The following is a 24,598-nucleotide window of genomic DNA, read 5'->3' on the forward strand; positions in this document are numbered from 1 at the left end:
TAATATTTAATTAAATGAAAATTAAAAGCAAGATTAATTGGAAACATCTTAAACAGTTTTGACAATAATGTGATTTATTAATAATGTATATACTTTAGACTCTCCTTCGTATCTTTGGATACTGCCGAAAAGTACAATACGGGTAAAGCGCGCGCGGTTGAAGTTGAAGAATGTACTTGTCCCAGCGGCTACAGAGGACTTTCCTGCGAGGATTGTGATGTTGGTTATACCAGAGCTTTCGAAGGTCTCTACTTAGGTATCTGCGAACCATGCAATTGCAATGGTCATTCCAATCAATGCGACCCTGAGACTGGCGTTTGCGAGGTAAACAAGTAATTAAAGCAAATTTAATAGAGCGACAATTTTATATTTCAATAAATCTGTGTATCTGATTATTTTGTTATTTCGAATTAATTTAATTTAATTTTATTATTTCATATTAATTTTCGAATTAATTTTTGCAAAAATGCTTAAATCAGAAATATTATAGAAATAGAAATTTTTTTCTTTCAAACATATCTTTCAGAGTATTATAAAATTAGAGAGTAAATATAATTGAAATTATATGAGAATATATAGTTACATATAAATATCTGTAGATATTCAAAATTAAATATTGATATTTTACATCAACAGAATTGCGCTCATCACACTACCGGCGATTCTTGCGAGGTATGCGAATCAGGATACGAAGGAGATGCTACCCGAGGCACGCCGAACGATTGCACATACAGAAGCCCCAGACCGGAGTCATGCAGATGCAATGAAGCTGGCTCGCGTAGCACTTCGTGTGTCGATGGCCGATGCGAGTGTAAAAGGAATGTTGAGGGTCCAGAATGTAATCGGTGCCGCCCGTCGACATACGGATTACGTGCCGAGAATATTGATGGATGCATCGAATGTTACTGCAGCGGGATAACTGATCAATGTCACGAAAGCACATTGTATGTACAGCAAATACCGATGTGGGTGTATGATTCACATCATGGCTTCACTCTTACGGACTCGTAAGTATTAGATACGCTTATGTAAATGTGTAGTCTAGTAAATATGTCTTTTCATTATATTTCCTTATTTCCTTATAAGTTTTACTTGTTACCAAGTAGATTTTTAATTTACAAATAAATAAAAATACAAATAAATAAAATTTTATTCAATATCATTAAATAATATCAATTTTATCATTTTATTTTTTATGCTCAATAAAATTGAAACGATAGCAAATAAAACAAAAATTGAATTGAATTTCAAAATTTACTATGAGACTTGCGTTTTTTTATGCAGGACTAGACGCGATATAATCGATGATGGTTTCGAATTGAATGTGGCAATGAACGAAATCGGCTATCGTTATCCGGATAGCAGAAGTCGCAGATTGTTCTGGTCGCTGCCGAGCGTCTTCACCGGAAACAAAGTGAAAAGTTACGGTGGAAATTTGACTCTGACGCAGCATATCACTGCATATCCTGGCGCTCAGAGCTACAAAGATCAAGATATTCTCTTGATAGGCAATGGCATCACATTGTTCTGGACAAATCCAACAGAGCTCCAACCTGATATTCCGCTGGTATATAAAATTTATCTGACATTTAATAATTTTATAAAGAATCGATAAAAAAGCTCGACATTTGAAATATATAGAAAAAATATATAGAAAATATATAGAATTTAATAAACAAAATATATTTAGAAAATAGATTTCAATAACAATCTAATAAAAATGTCTTTGTGCATTTATTAATAGAAAGCTAATCGTTATTTACATAATATTCTTTTCATCTTTTATTATATCCTGCTAAATAATGAACCAAATTTTATAATACAAAATGAATTCGAATATTTTACGATTACATATATATTCATATTATTATTATACATGACATATATATGTATAATAATATACATTTCTATTATTATACATGACATATATATTCATTTTTCAGACCTATTCTGTTCCATTAAAAGAAAATGAATGGAAACGATTGACCATCGAAGGACCACGAAGCGCTTCCAGAACGGATCTTATGATCGTTCTCTCGAATCTGGAGGCTATCTTAGTCCGCGCGTCTCACAGCGAACGTATGACCGCTACATACATAAGCGACATCAGCATGGATACAGCCGTGGAACATTTAACTGGAGAACGACGAGCTACTCAGGTCGAAGCCTGCCGCTGTCCAACTGGTTATACAGGAACTTCCTGCGAAATCTGCACTCGTGGTTATTACAGAGATACTAACGACCGATCCATTAGTTATCTAGGCGCGTGCAATCTCTGTCCGTGCAACAAGAACGAGGAAAGCTGCGAGATCAGCAGATCCGGTCAGATCAAATGCCATTGTTTGCCGGGTTACACAGGACAGTATTGCCAAGATATCGCCGGTAAGCAATATCTTTCTCTGCTTGAATTATATAAAAAATAAAAATAGTATCTTTTTTATTACATTATTTTTATTATTTTATTATTGTTTTAAAAATGAGGATAAGAAAACAAGTAAAAAATATGTTATAATTTTTTTTATAAATTTTTTCAATTTATATTCATAAAAAGAATCATTTTTAACAAAGAAAATGAAGATTATTGCAGGTAGCTTTATGTTTCAATATTGTTTATAAGTGTAAGAGTGTAATTTTTATTAAGATTATATTAAAAAGAGAGAGCTTTCGAATCTATCTAAAATAAATAAATAGCAACGATACATTGATCAGGTGAGCTCATGGTAAGCCTAATGCCTATGAAAGCCGAAGTTGAGCCGTACTCCACGATCCAATTTACATGCAACTATGACTATCCAGATATGTTTTACATCTATTTTAAATTATCGTCACTTAACGGGTTTGCCGTAACTGCGAAGGGTGGCAAACCCGGACCTATAACTAAGACAAAAAATGGAGCTGTCCGCACATGGTTTGTCCACGTGGGACGCACTGCTTGTAACGTCGAATGTCACATCGTAAACTACCGTGGCAAAGAACTCCTCAAGGTCATGACATCAATTACGCCAGGTTTGACGGACTATATAGCTTCCATATCTTGTCCGTCCATCGATGATTCATAACTCAGAAAGAGTGCTGTGATCATCATATCACAATTGCGTTATCGTTGGGTCGTAGATTATCATCATAAATCACCGTGTCCGGTGAAGGAACTTCCTTGGATTGTAGTTCTTGTCATGATTCCATAGTTCTTCGCAAAATTAGAATTAGTCGAAAGAGCTTGGCTTGATGGTATTGAACGTATCATGTACTATGTGTATCGATGTATAGAATATATATGTTTTTCGTAGCAATTAATATAAATTATCATCTTTCGGAATAACTGTCATTTTCACGATGTTTTGTCAAAATGTGAAGGTGGTTGGCTCTCCGTGTCACAGAGAAATGTTTATTCATTACAGTGTTTCCATAAAATTACAGATTTTAATAATGTTCGTATCTTCTCTCTGTTATTATGCTTTATCTCATTTTAAAGTATCATGCTAACCCATACAGCACAGAACATTGCAGTAATATTGCGGCAATATTGCAATGTTGCTGTAATGTTACAACAATATCAATAATAATAATGCTGTAATATTCGTTGTTGTATGGGAAGTTTGCTGCAATATTGTGATCTTATCAAATAATTCCGTGTATCTTAAAATCAATTTCGTTTTCATTTTTCTCAGTTGGAGAACCGCAAACTACTACTACACCTGGTCCTATACCTCCACCGAGGATTATTGTTTATATTCAAGAACCGGAATTCCAGATTGTTCATACTGGAAACACTGTCAGATACCATTGCACAGGCAGATCCAAAGATAGCGTAAGTTGTTTATCGATTATTTATTTTACAAATTTATTCTTTTCTTATTTTATTATCGCAAATTTTTTTTATCGTTGAAAATAGGAGTCGGTAAATATTAGATGGGAGAAAGAAGATGGTCAATTACCGCCTGGTAGAAGCGTGGACGATGCTAATGGATTATTAGTCATTAGAGATGTGAAGGTATCTGATAGCGGCATATATGTTTGTCAAGTGAGCGATGGAATAAACATTGGACGAAAAAAAGTCACTCTGACTGTTGGAGGTAAACATAATTAATTATATTATGTATCGAATGTGAAATATCATGTCCCATCGTATTTTATATTGTAGCTATTATATGTATTTAGAATTATGAAGATAAAATTTAAAATATTAAATATTAAATTAAAAATTATTAAATGTTATTTAATTCTCCATATTTTTGTATATTCTTATATTTTTTGTATTGTATTGGATGCAGCATTTCCAAAACACTTGCTGGAAATACCAGGTATAAATCATGACCGCGCTCAACATTCATGAAACAGATTATAATTTCATATAATAAATTTTTATTTAAGGAGCCAACCCTGTAGAACCTAGAATCACTATAAATCCACCGTATCAACAAGTGAGAGAAGGTGAACCAGTCGAATTCCGATGCGAAGCTACTGGTAATCCGTCACCTCAATTAGATTGGATTCGAGTCCACGGAAGCATGAGTCCGGAAGCGACATTCCACAATGGTATATGGAACCTTCCAGCCGCATCGAAGAACGACGCAGCTGAGTACAAGTGCATTGCTAGAAACAATGTTGGCATAGATGAGAAGACGACCATCTTGTATGTTGAAGGTATAATTCAATTATACATTTCAGACATTACGATATTGATTGAGATCTCGAGTTACCACGCATATTATGAAAATTGTTATTTAATTACGAGTACTAATTTAAAATCATTTGCGTTAATTATGTCTCTTATATTACTTTCGAAAATTATTGTGTATTACAGATAATCCTAATAAGCCACCACCTCAAGGTTTACCGCCAACTGTAACTCCGTCCGAGTGGTCTGGAACTATTGGCGATGTTGTCAAATTGATCTGTACACCATCGCAGCATGCAAACGTTACTTGGACGAGATCCGGCGGATTACCGTTACCTTATACAGCGAGTCAACAGGACGGAATCTTAACCATCATTAATCCTAGTCCGAGCGATTCTGGTATATACGTGTGTACTGCGACAAGCATACGCGGAACAGAAACGAGCACTTCCGCTAGAATAACGATAGTTGCTCGAGGACCACCTACCATTAAAGTCAGACCCGACCGGCAAGAAGTGTCCCAGGGAACGGTTGCCGAAGTGCGTTGTATTACTAGCGGAGAACCAGGTGTACAAGTGAAATGGAGCAAATATACAGAAACGATGAGTTCGCGTGTGCAACAAGTAGGAGATACACTTAGGATTATTAATGCTCAGGTTTCCGATCGAGGAGTATATATCTGCCGGGTTACTAGCTCTACAGGCAGTTACGAAGCCAGTGCCATAATTGAAGTTGAACGTAAGTCTATAGTATCTTTTGATGTATAATCCAATGATTAATTTGAAAAAAAATGTTAAATTTACAAAAAATATCAGATTTGCATGAAAAATTTACCATGTTATAAAAAATACAAATTTTTACAAATAATACAGACTTAAATTTTTTTCATGTATTATAATCAATATTTTTCTTCACAAATCTTTAAATAAAAATTTTTATTTCAACTGTTTTTTATTTATAAAACTGTAAAAAAAACGAATTATTTATTACTAGCTCGTGAAGCTCCGCTCTTAGAGCTGTATCCTCAAGACATTCAGACAGTTATCCTCGGCGGTTCGGCCGATCTTCAATGTCGTGCTAAAGCTGGCTTCCCGGTGCCCGAGTTGCACTGGTCTCGTCAAGACGGCCGACCATTTGCTTCCAACATCGAACAGCTTCCTGGCGGATTGCTCAGACTATCGAATATTACGGTGAATGATGATGGTGCCTATATCTGCTCCGCGTCGAACGAAGTCGGCTCGACGTCGGTTATCGCGCACATCGAAGTGCAATCCCTGCCTGTGATCACCATTACTCCGAAGCACGGCATTTTGCAAGTGAAACGCGGAAGTCGAATCCGTTTAATATGTAGCGCAAGTGGTTATCCGCAGCCTAATGTAGCTTGGAGCAAATACGTGCACGGAGTAACTATACAGTAAGTTAATTAGAATATTATTATGCGATATTATGAGTCTCGAATGTTGTAAAGTCATTATATAATTCATGAGACGAATATATAATTAATTTCTAAATTTGTGAATTCTTATATTTTATCAAATGTATAGTCGTGTAGATCAAATGGCAACGGCAGTGATACAACGTGCATTTAAAAATTAAACTGAGCACTATATTTTGATTTTATTTGATTGCTATGAAAATATTAAATAATCTTTGAAAAACGTGACGCTTACAGTGACACATATAGCAAAGCAGCGGCTACTCCACTGAGTGCTGTATATGAGCTAAACTCCGTTTCACCTGACGATGAAGGATCTTACACTTGTCAGGCCACAAATGCCGTAGGAATAGCGGAAGAGCGTATTCAAATACGCATCGAGGAAGATGATGAATATATTCCTTGCACTGGCGATAGAGGCGATATTCCGTGCGATGATCGACAACAACCGCAACCTGATAATGTGTGTATGCTGTCACCTTTCAGCCCAATATGCTAATAATACGCTTTTAATGATGAAATGTGATTTTCAGAGAGATCCGAATCAACAAGGAGTATTGATTCCCAAAGATTACCTGAGGATTCCGAACGGTGGCAAGGTGGAAATGCGTTGTCAGGTCTTTGGACCTGACGGAGATCACATCTATCTGGATTGGAAGAGGAGCGATCATCGTCCCTTGCCGGAAGGTAGCACAGTGCACAATGGAGTATTAAGCATTCCGACTGTCGACAGAAACGCGGCCGGAGAATACATCTGTTTGGGCTTGGATCCTGCCAGTACCGTGCTCTTCAGGGCAAAATCCCATCTTGAAATTATATGTGAGTATAAGAAATGTATCGCATAATATAAATAAATTAGAGAATTTAAATTTTCGCATAAAAATCCGTAATCGTAGAAGCTGTATAAAAAATTTATTATTTTAAATTTTAAATTTTCTATTTTAAAAGTTCAAAATCGACGATTAATTAATTCAAACGATTATTTATTTCATTCGATTTCTTCTAGCTCCTCCAAGAATTGAATTAAATCCCACGCGTCAGACAGTGGGACCTGGGGAGAATCCATCCATAATTTGCACCGCCACGGGAGACGAACCTCTGCATATCGAGTGGGAAGCCATAGGACGTCCGTTACCATATTCGGTATCGCACAGCCGTGGCGTCCTGCAATTCCACGGTATTACCTATTCCGATGCTGGTAAATATGTGTGCAAAGCGACGAACGGAGCAGGAACAGCGGAAGCGGTAGCAGAAGTTTTAGTCAATGGTCAGTAGAAAATAATCAGAATAATCAGTTGCTACATTTAAATTTGCAATATGTTATAATATATATATATATCTGCAATATATGTATCATATATAGAATATCATATGCATTCATTAAATATTTAAGAATTATTCGAAGAAAGAGCAATTTTTAAGAATTATTCGAAGAAAGAGCAATTTTGTCATAAATTATAAACTGATGTTCGCACAATTTGCAGAACATTCTTACGACGATACAGAGGTTCGCGCTGAACAAAGAGACGTGGTGACACATGCTGGCAATTCTGTGCGTTTACGTTGCGTGGTACGCGAACATGCGACGATTCATTGGAGTCGAGAAGGACAAGCCTTGCCGAGCACCGCGCGAATCGGAGAAGATTACCTAGAGTTGACGCAGGTGAAGCCAGAAGACAGCGGAAGATACATATGTCAAGCCCAAACTAGCCGTGGTGTATCCAGTGATTATATTAATTTCAACGTATCTCGTAAGTTTTTATTATATTTTTCACTAATTCTATCGTTTTAGCATCATTTCATAGATCCTTGCTTCTATTCGAATACATCTGTGGAAGATCATATGAATGCACATATTGACGCTAAACATTTTGCCTGTTAAAAAATATAAATTTTAATTCTTTCAAAATTTTATGCTCTATAAAAAGAAATATTATCTTACATTTTGAAAGAATTAAAATTCTAAACCGCTTGTTTACAAAACTTTTTTTGCTATTTCTGCGTGATTTTTCAAGAGAACAACATACTTTGAATAAAACTATTTGAAGATTTCAATTTCTCGTCTAACATGGAACTGGCTTGAAACTATTACTTTCACGTTTGTCTTAATTAAAAAGAAATATTAGCACAAAAAATTTAAATAGTAAATAATAATACATATACATATATTAATTACATATGTCATTGCGAGTTATATATTAGAGATCTTCTATTTTTTATATATACATATACTAATCTAAAATATCTCTCATACCATTAATGTGTATTCAATCAAATTACTCCCAAACAATACAAATAACAAAAGATGATGCAAAGAGGTTAAACAAAATAATTATTTAGATACCTTTTGGATTTTTGCATCGTTTGCTATATGAATAAGCGAGATAGCACATAGCAAACGTGGTTCCATGAGAACGTCTTCACAAGTAGTTAGATTTTTTTATAAGGCTCGCGTTATGATTTAGTAGTTAATTTGCTTGCGGATTGCATGCCAGTGTACCGATCGCAGTGCAGACACTGGGAATATGAATGCAGAAGTCTACAATGCATTCCAATGGAATACTTTTGTGACGGCTATGTTCAGTGCAACGATGCTACTGACGAACGCTTCTGCCACAACGCGCTATATCGCCAATATCTTCAGAGACGACGCGGTTTGTTTTGAGATCTGTGTGTCTTGTGATGTCTTGTAGTCCTACTTGTAGTGAACTATTCTCTATACTCTTGCTTACTATACAAAATTACAAGGAAAGGATACGAATTAAAATATACTTTTGTCTTTTAATCAGACTTAAAATAATAGATAAATGAAATAAAATATCAAAATGTTATACGAGTTCCGAAATCACAGTCGTATAAATTATACAATTGTATAAAACAATATATATATATATATATATATATATATATATATATATATGCGCAATGTGTATCCCATTCTTGTCAACACCAAAAATTTATTTATAAATAAATATCTCGACACTTTAGATTTTATAGTTAATATTTTTACAAACTTGGCACTATTTTTTAAAGAATTATCATTCTAAATAGCTGTTTATATATTATTTTGCTCTTTAATGTTATTTTAATATGAAATAACTTATTTTATATAATATATTTCTTGTACAATCTCTCATTTCTTTTTATTTATATAACTATAACTAACTAACTACTTTTTTTGTATTTTAGAATTTTCAACATTATATTAAAAGTTTAGATACGGAAAAATATGAAATAAAATTCAGTTTTTATTTTTAGTTTTAATTTTTAGATTACAATTTTTATTTACCCCTTTTTTCTAAAACATAATGATGTCCTGCAGAGAAAAGGATATATACACATTTTTCTAATTTTATAATTAATCGTAACGTGTATCCAAGACATATATTGCAATTTTAGCTGCTGCCGTACCATCAATAAGCGTCGAGGTGTCTCAAGATCCAATAAACATCGGTGATACAATTGATATACATTGCACATACACTGGACGAAGCCCACGTTATCACTGGTCGAGACCGAATCATGTGAGCCTGCCGGCAAATGCACAAGAATACGGCAATGTCTTGAGGCTGACTAACGTAGCTGTCACCGATAGTGGACTTTACAGATGTTTAGTAGATACGCATGAGGGTACATTTGAAAAAGACTTCAACCTGATTATTCATGGTAATTATTAATAAATATATATGTACGATAGCGATAGATATATGCATATATATAATATTTACGCAATGAATGCAACAATGATAGAATATTTGATATACCATTTGTACATTTTTTAACATATCTATTAATGTATATCTATTCTTTGCTAATGCTTACTAAAATTTTGCTTTACGTAAGTAAATTAATAAAAATACCGATTTTATATTATGAAAGTTGTCGTTACATATAAACAAGAATTTTTATAATTCTCTATTGTTATACTTATAGGCGGAATTCTCGATGAACCAGCAATTGAAACGAAATTTGCGCCGTACGGGTCGAGTCTAGAAATGGATTGTCGTATCGATCTCGATCCACCAATAGAATATCAGTGGAGTAAACTTGGTGGACTTTTACCACGTGATACCCAAACTTTGGAAGTATGTAAAATGCATATATATACTCGTGTATATATATACAGGGTGAGGCATCTAAAACAGGCCACCTGAATAACTCCGTTGGTAAGCCGAATACAAAAAAATTGTTCAGACAAAAGTTGTATGGTTTCAAGGGGGACATATGATGGTGTCATTAGTTTAATCTTGAAGAGCCACCCGAAGGTCACGTGAAGGTCAGCTCCAACTTTTTAAATGGGACACCTTATATGCTTTTGCATATTCTTGTAGCTCATCTCAAGAGCTTTCCAAAACACTACAATTATGTTAGTTTTCATTGAGTACTTTCCAAGTTATGAGGCTTGAAATCATTTTTTAATTTTACATAAACCGTAAAATATCTTGTAAAATATTCATTTTTCGATTATTTTACCTTAATACTTTTATGTACAAAATAATGAGAGGAATCAATCGGTGTAAAGAAAACATACAGTTGTTTTTAACAAAAAATATGGAATTGTTAATTGCAAATTCCATATTTTTTCTTAGAAACAACTATGTGTTTTCTTTACACCAATTGATTCCTCTCATTATTTTGTACATAAAAGTATCAAGGTAAGATAATCGAAAAATGAATGGTTTACTAGATATTTTACGATTTATGTAAAATTAAAAAATGATTTCAAGCCTCATAACTTGGAAAGTACTTAATGAAAACTAACTTAATTATAGTGTTTTGGAAAGCTCTTGAGATGAGCTACAAGAATATGCAAAAGCATATAAGGTGTTCCATTTAAAAAGTTGGAGCTGACCTTCACGTGACCTTCGGGTGGCTCTTCAAGATTAAACTAATGACACCATCATATGTCCCCCTTGAAACCATACAACTTTTGTCTGAACAATTTTTTTGTATTCGGCTTACCAACGGAGTTATTCAGGTGGCCTGTTTTAGATGCCTCACCCTGTATATATATATATATATATATATATATATATATATATATATTCTCTTTTTCTTTAATTAAATTTAAAGGGAATCTGTAAAAAGATAAATGTATATCTTGAAAAAAGTTACTATCTTATAATATATATTTTTTATTTTTTTATTTTGCGCAGAACAAATTGAAGCTGACTAACGTAAAGGCTGAAGATGCTGGAACATATATTTGCGTTGGATATAGTGGACCTGCGCGAGTAGAAGTCCCTACGGTGCTAGTTGTAACAGGAGTAGTGCCTAATTTTAGTCAGGCACCCGAAAGCTACATCGCTTTCCCGCCTTTACCCGATTCCTACCTTAAGTTCAGTATCGAAATTTCCTTTAAACCAGAAAGTTATGATGGCATTCTATTGTACAACGACGAATCCGGTCATGGCAACGACGACTTCATTGCTCTATCTCTAATTAATGGATATCCTCAATTTAAGTAAATATTTTATTAGATGTACATATATTTTATTTTAATTATCAAATTTCTATGAGTATAGAATTGATTTTATTTAAATAAAATTTGGTCAATTATATAAATATTAAAAGAAAGTAATTTTTATAATAATTTTGGGAATAGTTAAATTTTAGAATAATTCTAAGAGAATAATTTTAGAACTATCTTGAATGTTGTGCTTTTCAGTTAAATTATCTGAATAGAAGCTGCTTTAAATTCACACTATTGCGTAATTATATTCGTCGTTATATGCGTATTAAGCATATATCGAATATTTTGATAGATTTAATCTTGGATCCGGAGCAGCCGTTGTTCGCGCGGATAAACCCATTACCCTGAGCGAATGGCATACCATCAAGATCCAACGCAATCGAAAAGAGGCAACGATGTTGGTAGACGGCGAGAGCTCTTACAAGGTGGTTGCAGTAGGTAGACGTCAAGGTCTGGATCTCAAAGAGCCCCTCTACATCGGTGGTCTGCCCAGCTACAATGAAATTAGCAAACAGTTCGAAGTGAGCACAGGCTTTGTCGGATGCATCAGCCGGCTTGTTCTCGGAGAGAAGCAGGTTGATCTGATCGGTGATCAGACAGACAGTGTGGGAATCACGAGCTGCGAGACTTGTGCCGAAAATCCCTGTAATAACGGCGGTGTATGCCAAGAAGCGGCCATGAAGAATGGCTATACATGTCTATGCCGAGCTGGTTTCAGTGGCAAACATTGCGACTACGTCGGACAATCCTGTTATCCAGGTAAAAAAAATTACTCAGTTAGTTAATTAATTTATATTAATTTATATTATATTTTATTTAACTTATTCGCTAATTTATATTATTTTATTTAATTTGGACTATAAGTAACATGTATAATAAAATTATATAATTTAATTATAAGTTATTCTTTCGTCGTAATTATATATAATTACAAATTAATTATAAAACAATTACACGTATATAGCGCATACCTGAGTAATATCGATAAATCTCTCGAGCCTTGTTAATATTAGTTAAATATATGTTTTAATGTTCCTTAATTTAATGTTTTTAAATAATGATATTTATATAAAACAAATTGAATAATAATAGGCGCATGCGGAGAAGGTAAATGCGTTGATAAGGAAATTGGCTTCGATTGTTATTGCCCGATCGGAAAAACAGGATCGCGATGCGAGCATTCGGTGAACATCCACGATCCAGCTTTCCATAATGATAGAGCTTATCTAGCGTATGAGACTCCGAAAGCTCTTAGGCGGTAAGTACATTCATTCTATTTATCGAACGCACGTGCACGTATTACTTTTTAATGAATTACTTTTGGTCGATGTTACAAGCGTTCAGGATCGAACATATTGTCATGGTGATTACGTCTATGTATAGTACTTATCATACTTTGAGTTTCCTTAAATAATTATTTGCACATAGCTTGCGTATTAGAAATAAGTGAATTAAGAGAAATATTGATAGAACACATTCTATAAAATTAATTTCTTCATATGTTATAAGATTTGAAGTATTAAATAATAATAATGATTATACACTTGAAAATAAATTTTACATGAATTAATCTTTTTTGCATTCTTTCGAAATTTCCAAGATAAATAAAAAGCCCTATCTAGGTAGAATCGTAATAAATGAAAATTTCCTATAAATGGATCTCCATACCCTTGACAAACTAACAGTTTTGAGATTATAATTGGAATGTAGGTACTAATCCCACTGCCAGTGCACCTGAACATCATCAAGCATCCTAATTACTAAAATTCTTTTCAGGGAAAGAGAGAGTTCGACCACTATACACAGTCGATCACGATTACGCAACGCACAAATTAGGCAACCACGATCCAGGCCACATCACTACAATAATTTGCACCACACAAAACATTAGCTAAACTTAGCACCAATTTTACGCACTTACAGAATCATTACTTATCCAATCTCACAGTAGTAATCTACTTCCCTCCGTAGATCTAATCAACTTCCAAATACATATGAGCTATTTAAGATTGTTAAAATATGCCTGTTCGAGAAGATTTAAGTTCGATTAATTTGCGATTTATCACTGCCTGTTTTTTTTTTGTTTGGTATGTATAGATAGCAATGTAAAGATAAAGCAATGAGTCTTTAACAGATGTTTTGCAACAAACCTGCCTAGTGCGTAGTTCCTTACAATGGACATCATGGTGCTGTAATGTTAGAACATCAGTCAATTGAATTAGTAATTAATGTTTTGTACAGCTTTTTAATTAATACACTTAACGCGTCACTCTTCTCTGTTAGTCATTATTAATTATTAAAAGTATAATATGCGCGCGTGAGGTCACTGCCAAATCAGTTGCATTTAACAATAGTCCCAACTCAAGCAGAAAACGAAGTCGTAATATCCATATACATGTATGTGACAGTTATATATAACACCATATGTAAAATGTTTGTACTTATGTCTAAGATCCTATATATAATATAAATATTGAAAAAAGAAATAATTCTCATACGAATGATCATTTATATATTTAGCGAGAGGGGGGGAGACTATATGATGCTATATAAATAAATATTTTTAAAGCAAAATTAATGTAATAAGTATCATACATTGTAGCTTAAGACAACGTTTTATTGAATTTCATCACTTGTATATTTAAAAAATGACAAGAAGGTAAGTTTTAAGAGAGACACATTATTTATATATGTAACATATATCTATTTTTTGGCAAGATTTGTTGCTTAGTACAAGCTTTCATATTTTCATGTATGTATAATACATATGTGTAAACACCCTTTTCTTCCCTTTTCTTCACTTATATTCTTATAATTAATAGTTTTATAAATATATCCGTATAATAAATATATACATTATTTGCATGTATCTGTCGTGTGAAAGATATAACAAATTTTTTCAAAAAAGAAAAATTTACTTCATTGTATATAAATTAACTTTAATTTAACATTTTCTATAAAAAAGAGTAAGAAAAGAAAATAGAACATTTATATTTATATTTTATGCAATATATAAAAAAACTAAAATAAAAGTGTGCAAGAGTGTGCCTTTGTTGAATTTTAAAATCAAGTGTAAAAACAAAAAAAAGTAATTAATACGTGATATACATATATATTGCTTAAAGTTCTTTTTGCAGATGTGCAATAATACATTCTTTTACATTCTATATACCTAATTTTAGGCTTAAGGTAACCATGAGTTTTAACCCTACGGACTCCGGAGATGGAATCTTGATGTATTGTTCTCAAAATGATGAAGGCCTCGGAGATTTTGCAGCGCTTATAATAAAAGACAAGCACATTGAATTCCGCTTCGATATTGGCTCCGGAATGGCAACGATAAGATCACCTCATGCAGTCCAACCTGGTATATGGACATATGTAACGGTGAATCGAGACTTTAAAGAAGCCAAATTGTCAGTGAATGGCGAGCCATTTGTGGAAACCAAATCACCTGGAGCTTCCAGAACCATGATGCTAAATACACCTCTTTACATCGGAGGGGTGGATCGCAGAAGAATCACTATCAATAAAGACGTCGGTGTCGATCGTAGTTTTCGTGGATGTATAAGCGCAGTAAGAATATTATTAATTATATAATAATTATAGTATATAATATAATAATTAAATATATTATTAATAATATATTTAATATATTATTAATAATATATTTAATGTATTATTAATAATATAATAATTAAATATATTATTAATTATATAATAATTAAGATAAATAACAATATACAGGGTGTCCGTCAATTTTCGACCTTAACGAAATAAAGAAGTAGATTGGCTCAAATTAAGAAGGAATGACCTGTATAAATATTTAACGAATTAATCGAACGAATGCATTCCGATTCATCTTTTCATTTGGTATATATAAATATTTAATTCACTATTCGACTGATTGCGTTCTGAATCGCTTTTTTATTCGATATATATAAGTATTACACTTAAGTGTGAGTCCAAGAAGCAAATTTCGGATATTCACTGTAAGTCAGCCGCTCCTCGGGCGATCGGGACGAGATTTAGACAGTAGTGCCGCGAAATGGTGTAGAATTTTATGCAAAAAGAACGAAATCGCTATCGCGTCCGGAAGTCGAGATATAAATTGGCCGTTTTTCGTCTGCGCGCGGACGGTCGAAATCGTGCACGACGCCGCGCATGTTGCCTGCCTCTCTCGCGCGATATTCACTGTAACGCAGCGAGTAAAATGGCAAGCCGAATGCAATCGTTCGATTAATTAATTAAATATTTATATATACCGAACGAAAAAGCGAACCAGAATGTAATCGTTCGATTAATTGATTAAATACTTATATACTATATATCGAACGAAAAGATGAATCGGAATGCAATCGTTCGATTAATTAATTAAATATTTATATATATCGAATAAAAAAGCGAGTTATAAATATTTATTTATATATATAAATATTTAATGAATTAATCGAACGAATGCATTCCGATCATTTTTCGGCGCGGTATTGCGATATATCGCAAACCACCATCATGTCTCGGAGAGCGACCCGTCTATCGCTTCGCCGCGGTCGTAGTATCGGATTACAGTGAGACGACTCTTGTCACGCGCTTCTACTCACGCAGATTAGCCGATCTTCTTTATTTAATTTTTCGTTAATTATTGCGACAATCCCAAAACAATACAAGTCATTGCTTTTTAATTTGAGCCAATCTACTTCCTTATTTCGTTAAGGTCGAAAATTGACGGACACCCTGTATATATGGCTTCATATAATTAATCATAACATTATTTTAATAAAAAATTTTTCAAAAATTTATAGAAATAATGTCCTATTAACGGAAACGAAATAAAAAAAATCATTTCTTTTTAATTTTCAATCTTTAATATATCTTTAATTAATTTAAAATAATATTTTTAAATAAAATTATTTATGAAATTGTATAAATATAATTATATACTTATAAATATATTTATAAATATACAATAATTAACAATTTCAATATCCAGTAGATAAAGGAGAACTTTCTTCATTTTTAACATGTTTTTGTTCTGATACATATAGCTCGAAATTTTGTCAGTCAGTTTGGATGTATTGAAATCATCAATTGACGCAGCCAATATCGAGAATTGTTCAATGTCTCATGTGAATCAGACAATAATGCATACCACTATGACAACATTGGCACCATCTACTCAGCCGCCAATAACACTGTACGATCCTTGTGCATGGAACCCTTGCATCCACGGCATATGTCAAATTTTAAATATGCATGATTATTCATGTACATGCGCGTATGGATATGCGGGTAGAAACTGTGAGAATGTACTGAAGCAATGTGAATTATTTACACCGTGTAGAAATGAGGGTTCTTGCACCGATCTTCACGGATCTTACAAATGTGATTGTCGCCTCGGTTATAATGGACAAAACTGTGAAAATTGTAAGATTACAAGTGTAATTTATTTAATTATTAATCTCAACTACAATTAATTATATAATAATTATTATAATATTTGATTATATAAGTCATATCTTTGTAGTGGCAGAGATTACGTACGATGTTGCTTTCAAAGGAGATGGCTGGTTGGAACTAGATAGATCTATCATGATGCACGAGGAAGAACGTGAAGTTATAGGCCTTGAAATTAGTACAAATAAGAGTAACGGACTGATTATGTGGCATGGTCAAACCTTGAATGATCTAACACCTGATGATTATATCGCAGTTGCTGTAGTGGATGGGTATGTACGACATATATACTGCGATATAATCACATAAAAATAAAATAACTAATGTTTCTAAAATTATAACAAGTATATAAAATTAGAAACAAGAGCTCTTTCTTTGATCTAAATATATATGTATTCATTATATATTATATGTATATATATATATTTTTTTTAAAAATATAATATTCATTACAATAGTATTTGCGCTGCTCAAGTTTCAACATATTAATAAATTTAAAAATTAATGCCTATTATTTAGATACGTGGAATACCAGTACAATTTAGGCTCTGGTCCCGCTGTAATTCGCGTCACCGCTCAGCGGGTTGATGACGGAGAACGTCATAGAATAATTCTAAAACGTCAGGGAAACGATGGTAGCATCGAGCTAAACGGCGAGCATACTGAAAGCGGTGTAAGCGATGGACTTCAACAAATTCTGAATGCGAGAGGAAGCGTTTACTTGGGTGGTTTGCCGGATTACAAGATGACTTATGGAAGATATCACGACGGATTTTCCGGTTGCATTTATACTTTAGAGGTACAAGACTCAGGAGCTATTGATATCGGCGAGAAAGCTATCAGAGGAATAAACGTATCACCGTGCACCAGGTAAGAATGTAAATAAGATATTTTTTCTCCTAGAGTAAAGAAGAAAATATTAAATTAAAAAAAAAAGTTTAGTTTTATCAATACATTTAATATGCTTATATAAATGTTCAGATTAACAAATAATGTAAAATTCAGTACTCAAGATAACATCTTATAGATGTGACTAATTTCGTTGGACATTATTTTTGCACGCTGCTCATAGAGTAAGATGGATTCCATCTTCTCTCGTATTCACAGACGCAGACCCAGAAGTATTCGATGCGTTTGTTCCACCGCCACCGGTGAATATTATTCATCCGAAACCTGCGTCCAATTTAGCTGCACGTGACATAACGAGTTACTCATTATTAATTATACTTCAAAATTTGATTGTTTTGACTAGGGATATTAAGGAACAAAGTGTACTTTTCGCGCTATTATGCGTAGACGCAGTTAACGTTTTCAGGGGCTTATTAAGCTAAACAATAGTATAATATATAATACTATTATGTAATATTCTCAAACTCACTTGTCGGAAATACATTTTCCTCTTTAGACCAAAAACGGCGATCGTCAAATCGATCAATGTATAATATTTTAAAAGATGTGTATTTCCACAAGTGTGCATACGATATGTATCTAATAAATTTGTAAATTGTTTAATGCTTAATCGATATATCGGAAATACTGCGACAAAACTACGGTATGTCACTTTCTAGTATTTTTGATATGTCGCGAATAATGATATATTTAACGTTAATTTATCATTATACGTATACATACGACGAATTTATTAGTAAATACTTATCAATTTTATATTTTTATTTTGCAGTGATCGAACTGATAGACCTCCCACACGTGGTGACCTTGGCTAAGAGAATGATCTGCATCTGAAAAACGTATTGCATATTGTTATACAAGCGATAATATAGTTAATATAAATGTCGAATTTAAAGCCAAAAATATAGTTATTAAATTTTTCATACATATCTAATGTTTTGAAAAGAACATTACAAGATAGAGGATCAAAAGCAAATCTGATATCATAACTAATCAAACGTTTTCAGAACATTAAGGTATATATCATAAAGATGCAACTTTTCGACTACGATAAAAGTATAATTTTTCGGATGAGATATCCTGCTCATGCAAAAATCGAAAAGTAAAACATATATTTAACCAATGAAAAAATACATGTATTTCTTTAACTGCACGATTTGTAAACAACTTTCATTGAAAGCGAAAGAGCGTGAGAAATACGAAAGTAACTATTACTAAACGAACAACAAAACAATTTTATATCCATAGATATACAGAATCCATCTTGCATTAATATATCGCTATCAATATTTTATAATTAAAATAACTATAACGTTTTATACTGTTTTATTTATATAAAAAGATTGAAGCATTAAATTCGCAAATAATAAATTGTTATTTTTAAAATGCAACAGAAAAATTTTTGCATCTAACAAATCCTCAAATTATCAGTTAATATAAATATTAACAAGTTAGCCATTGAACTTTTCAATTCTCATGTTTTTCCTGTTTTTTCTCATATTTCTTGTAATTAATTTTGTCTTATTTTTTTCAATTCAATGGAACAACAAGTACGGACAGCTAACGCGATGACTGATATTAAACGAAAATGTGTTAATGATAAAATGTATAGTATATATGTCTATAATTTTTCACTGCCATGTGTTAATTCACTCATATTCGTAATACAATAAAAAGCAGATTTGCGTCGAATAGGATAAATATTATTCACTAGAGTATGAGTGTAATCAAAGTTTTAATAAAACTTTGAGGTATCTCTCCTATCTTCAAGAAGACAATAAATTCTCGTCACAGCCAAAGTTATTTCATTGGGAAAACAGAAACGAACTTTTTCTATTAGATATCGAGTTTTTATAATAAAAAGTGAAAAAGAGTGCACTGATTTATATATTTATAACACAAAAAGTCATATTATCTTCCATTGAATATTACAGATTGTCATGAAAAATAAGATTCTTAAAGTAAAAGAAATAGAAAATATATATCAATGAACAAAAAAAGAATTGATAAGCAATGCTTCTTTAAATTCAGATTGCACTCATACCATGATGAATACTTATCAATTATCATACATATGTAGGTGCTTATACATGTGATTTTTGATGCAATAGGCGAATAATCAAGAATACATAATAGGTAATGAATAATAGCATCATCGAATGCGCGTACAGTACTTTTGTATATTAAAAGGTTTAAATCAGTTTACATGATAAAATATAAATGAAGAAAGTTATACATACATGAGAGAGAATCGCGATAAGTCAAAATGATATAGGTAAAAAATATGTGTTACTACATATATAAAATTTATATCGAATAAATTATGATACAATATATGCGCATTGTGCGGATAATTAACGGTCTCTAATGTTCTCTATATTTAAGACTTTATGAAAGTAAAACGTACAATTTGAAAGTAATAACAATTGTTGCTTACACGCGCGACCGCCAAGATCATATCTATGTAATTAAATTATTATTTAGGATATTAAAGTGGAATATAAATGCAGATACTTTTATTGCACACATTAAACAAAAAGTGCGATTGATTTAAATCTTTCTAAATCATTTAATTATACTTACAATTAGACATATTTATAAATGTTTTTATATCAATCTATCGCATAATTGATCATTCTAAACATATTTTCTCTGCGTGCAATATAATTATGTATCTATTTTATAGGTTTATACGATAAAAAATAGGAAATTACAATACATATTCTATAATGTAATTATTAAAAATACGAAAGAGATCTTTTCCAAATACATGAATCTATTTTTTTTGCAAGTAACTAACTTTCAGTACTTCAAGTAAATAAATAATTATATTTCATTAACAGGTATTGTCAATTTATGCAGGTAAAGCGTTATATTTTTTACAATCTCCATAAGTAATATACATATATTGCAGTGCTCTATTATTGATATTCAATTAGATATTTCATTTATGTAGCTTTTACAAAATGCAAATGCGAATATATATATATATATATATATATATATATATATATATATATATAATAAATATATATATATATATATATATATATTTATTTATTTATATATATCAAATTAATCAAGTAAAAATGTCACATATGATGTGCAATAAGAAATATGATTGAACGATATTCTATAGATTGTCTTTAGAGAATTATTTAACAAATGAGACCGAAATATATAATGTATAATAGTTCCCGTAAAGTTTTCTACGTCCACTACGATTTTATTATGACACACTGTAAATGCTCATGTACAGAATAATCCATATGAGATGCATATACTTGTATATTACTATATTCTAACATACTTTATATATATATATAACCGATGCATATACTGTATATTACTATAACTCCTTAATTATATACCGACATCGAATGAACGCTTTTGGATGTTCATGCATACATTAGTTACATAATAATATGTACGTATATTGTATTTTATATGTACAGGGTGCAAAATGAGAAAAATTCCAGTCTGAAATGCCTTCTTTACATAATTGCGGCGTTTGGATGTGAATAATATCAGTGGCATCCTAATTAGAACACTTCAATTAAGAATGATATTTCAAGTAATAAGCTAGTATTGCTTCACCCTGTATATAAAATATCACACTGAAAGTATTTACCATAATACATAAATGTAATCTATTGTTACATAATAATTCTTCAAAGAAAATGAGACAATAAATATAATTTTGCTAACAAATTGTATATTTTCGCTAATATTTTTTATATTTTCGTAGCATGTCATCATAAATATTTTAATGTATTATAATATTTCTAATCATAGAACTTTCAATTTCCAATTTGTCAAACTTATTATTTCCAAATATTCCCCAAAAATTCGCAGAAAACATAAGAGGATGTACACACGAGAATATTAAAAAAATTTACATTTACAAATAATTAAAAAAATTTATTTACAGAACCGTTCATTTACTGCTAATTTGTACTGGACATACATAATTGATTAGCAATCATTAATATATTAAATCTGAGCGTATTTTACATGAATAAATTATCAAATGTTATCAAATCTTATAATTAGAGTTTAAAAAATGTAAATTTGCAAAAATAAGTAATCACAAATAATGAAAGTTATTCGTTATATAATAACAATAACTTAAAACAAACACAAATTATAATGACAATTAAATTATATTTCTGAAAAAAATATATTGTTTATAGATTTCTATAATGTATAAAATATATATATACATATATATATATATGTGTGTGTGCGTGTGTGTGCGCGCGCGCACGTATGTGAAAAAATAAAGATTTTTAAAAACTTATATATGATAATGAATTAATTCAATCAATTCTTATAAATATATACAAAATGTTATTTTTTGTATGTTATAACAAACTTCAAAAATGAAAATACTTGATGTAAAATGAAATTACACCAATATAGGATGCTATAAACTAATTTTATATCCAGAAATGAACGGAAGTCCTGTTCCTACTTTTTCTTGATATTTAACATAGTCTTCACCAAAGAAATTTAATAAAGTTATTTCTTCAATCAGAACACGATCATAGAAGAATCTCCAAGACATCAATGCATATGCGCAGAAACAGAATGGATTTTGAAGTATTAACTGAAATAAGAATTTATGAAACATTAGTGATATAATAAGAGTGCAGAATTATATAAATGTCCAATGTAAAATTTATGATGCCCTACCTGTGTTCCTATAGACCAGTAAAACCATCCTACATAACTGGGATGTCTGCATAAACTATATACACCATGTGTAACAAGTTCATGATTATCATTTTTTTCACTTTGTACAACATGATTAAAATTGTGCTTTGCAGTGCACATTGCTAGTTTTCTCAGAATTTCACCAGAAATGCACAATATTAATCCAAAATAGGATACTGGGGAAGGTAGTTTCAATTCATAAAAATAATACCTCTCTATAAAAAATTCTATCCAACTGAGACTTGCTGCTATACCGTATGCTATGCTATGATTGAGGATAAAACTGTCAATTGACAATACTGCTGGATTTGTCCATGCTATAGCTAAAAATTCCGAATAATGGAAATTTGCTAATATTGTCATATAAATTCCAAATATCTGCCATGATGGCGATGCAGTGATTGATATTAAAATACCAATTCCAAATATATATCCAAGAAATATTGCCCTGACTGCTACCTGTAAATAAAAGAAGTGCTTGAATACAAAAAGAAACAATCTTGATATATATATATATACAATATATAATAACAAAACAATACTTACTTGATAAGCAAAGCCACGAAATGCCAAATATGCAAGTACATTTATGAAAATGTACTGTATTATATGTAAAAACCAGATATTTGTAAAATATACAATATAAATGTCAAGTTCTAATCTAAACAGTAACTCAGGGAGAAGCGATATTAAACTTGCTGCGATAAAACAGAACAGACTAAGAATTCCATCGCTGCACAGCATGTTTTTGGCGTATTTTTTTTCGATAAATATATGCCAATATTTTGTAGCAATAAACAGTTTGTCATTTTTCATCAAGCCAACATATACATGCAAGACTTTTAATAATTATCTTCAATAATTTGTGTGTTTCTTGTACCCATTTTCTATAATAAAAAACACCTCGATTGCTTTATTAATAATAATATATTATCTATCACTTTTTTGAATAATGGAAATTGCAAAAAATTCTTATAAAAGTAACATAAGAGAGCACAATAAAAAATATTAAGCTAATTTTCACATATGTAGAGAAAATGTGCGATACTCCTACATACTATAGAGAAAGTCTGAGAGCAGACAAGCGCCTCCATGTCTATAAACGTAGACATTGAAACTACATAGTGAATTCCATGAAAACTTCTTAATGGATAACACAATATGTCTACAAATTGTGTTCTGTTCCGTGCTATGTGCACGAAATGCCGGTAGCATCAGAGTATAACAAGACACTTATGTATATAAATTGATAGTAAATAAATTATTCAACTATTTGACATGAAAATACAAACAGTTACTCCTTTATGAATATTTCAAAAATATATACTGCAGAAACAAACTTTAATTTAATGAATTACTATTATAATAGTAATTACCATTATAATAGTAAATACTTTAATTTAATGAATTACTATTATAATAGTAATTCATTAAATTAAAGTATTTGTTTCTGCAGTATATATTTTTGAAATATTCATAAAAGAATAACTGTTTGTATTTTCATGTCAAAAAGTTGAATAATTTATTTACTATCAATTTATCTATCAATTTATATACATAAGTGTCTTGTTATACTCTGATGCTGCATTTCGTGCACATAGCACGGAACAAAACCAGAAATTGTGCACATTATACTTATCCTCTGAGAACATTCGGGACACTGGCTTAGTTCATGTCCACAGAAGGCGCATCACTTTCAGGAACCATTGTCTCTCATTCATCTCTATGATACTATACAAAATCAGCTGATGATCTCATCAATGGACGAAAATAAATGAAAGTAACTATGCTGCCACCAAACAGCTAATTTAAGAAACAGATCATTGCGACGTACACCTGAATGAAAAAGTATACATATCTATAATATAGAATGATTTTTTAATATTACAAGTTATAAGTACTAACAGTTGTGAGAACGCACAGTCTATTATCGTCGATAAAATATCATATTAGCGATGTTATACAGCGATATTATTTCGTGTAACATATGCGT

General features: G+C 31.6%; 2 protein-coding genes across 27 annotated transcripts in view; one reads left to right on the plus strand and one right to left on the minus strand.

Annotated features, from left to right (window-relative positions):
* Positions 1–18,326, plus strand: part of LOC105256736 (basement membrane-specific heparan sulfate proteoglycan core protein) — a 142,454-nt gene extending 124,128 nt beyond the window's left edge. For 14 of the 25 annotated variants that reach the window (XM_020029226.2, XM_020029227.2, XM_020029231.2 and 11 more), the window contains 21 exons: positions 99–324; positions 637–1,007; positions 1,285–1,567; positions 1,944–2,382; positions 2,710–3,006; positions 3,669–3,808; positions 3,893–4,073; positions 4,372–4,644; positions 4,805–5,356; positions 5,612–6,032; positions 6,291–6,516; positions 6,587–6,872; positions 7,060–7,320; positions 7,538–7,804; positions 8,549–8,707; positions 9,453–9,719; positions 9,987–10,138; positions 11,210–11,517; positions 11,819–12,285; positions 12,619–12,784; positions 13,303–14,064. In XM_020029226.2, coding sequence (XP_019884785.1) covers positions 99–324; positions 637–1,007; positions 1,285–1,567; positions 1,944–2,382; positions 2,710–3,006; positions 3,669–3,808; positions 3,893–4,073; positions 4,372–4,644; positions 4,805–5,356; positions 5,612–6,032; positions 6,291–6,516; positions 6,587–6,872; positions 7,060–7,320; positions 7,538–7,804; positions 8,549–8,707; positions 9,453–9,719; positions 9,987–10,138; positions 11,210–11,517; positions 11,819–12,285; positions 12,619–12,784; positions 13,303–13,417 — 5,857 coding nt within the window. In that variant the 3' untranslated portion in view covers positions 13,418–14,064. Of the gene's footprint in view, positions 1–98; positions 325–636; positions 1,008–1,284; positions 1,568–1,943; positions 2,383–2,709; positions 3,007–3,668; positions 3,809–3,892; positions 4,074–4,371; positions 4,645–4,804; positions 5,357–5,611; positions 6,033–6,290; positions 6,517–6,586; positions 6,873–7,059; positions 7,321–7,537; positions 7,805–8,548; positions 8,708–9,452; positions 9,720–9,986; positions 10,139–11,209; positions 11,518–11,818; positions 12,286–12,618; positions 12,785–13,302; positions 14,065–14,708; positions 15,103–16,571; positions 16,951–17,050; positions 17,253–17,499; positions 17,851–18,052 lie in introns of those variants that run through there. The other 11 variants (XM_020029241.2, XM_020029242.2, XM_025411899.1 and 8 more) reach the window with 4 other exon arrangements.
* Positions 18,327–22,218: 3,892 nt separating this feature from the next.
* LOC105256735 (protein-S-isoprenylcysteine O-methyltransferase) lies at positions 22,219–23,513 on the minus strand. 2 transcript variants are annotated; one of them, XM_011266922.2, is made up of 4 exons: positions 23,152–23,513; positions 22,860–23,064; positions 22,585–22,781; positions 22,219–22,498 (listed from the first exon to the last, which is right to left on the minus strand). In XM_011266922.2, exons 1-4 carry the CDS (start codon positions 23,419–23,421, stop codon positions 22,316–22,318), a joined length of 855 nt encoding a protein of 284 aa, XP_011265224.1. In that variant the 5' UTR covers positions 23,422–23,513; the 3' UTR covers positions 22,219–22,315. The 2 variants fall into 2 exon arrangements, with proteins under 2 accessions (XP_011265224.1, XP_011265222.1); XM_011266920.2 differs by having other exon boundaries at positions 22,585–23,064.
* Between the last annotated feature and the right edge of the window lie 1,085 nt (positions 23,514–24,598).

The sequence above is a fragment of the Camponotus floridanus genome, unplaced genomic scaffold (assembly GCF_003227725.1).
Source record: "Camponotus floridanus strain SB8 unplaced genomic scaffold, Cflo_v7.5 scaffold45, whole genome shotgun sequence".
Lineage (NCBI taxonomy): Eukaryota > Metazoa > Arthropoda > Insecta > Hymenoptera > Formicidae > Camponotus > Camponotus floridanus.

Coding starts and splice junctions, on each gene's coding strand:
- LOC105256735 (XM_011266920.2), bottom strand. CDS start 23,421: ATGAAAAATGACAAACTGTTTATTGCTACAAAATATTGGCATATATTT. Junction 23,065..23,151: donor TTCGTGGCTTTGCTTATCAA/GTAAGTATTGTT, acceptor TTTTATTTACAG/GTAGCAGTCAGGGCAATATT. Junction 22,499..22,584: donor ACTGGTCTATAGGAACACAG/GTAGGGCATCAT, acceptor TTCTTATTTCAG/TTAATACTTCAAAATCCATT.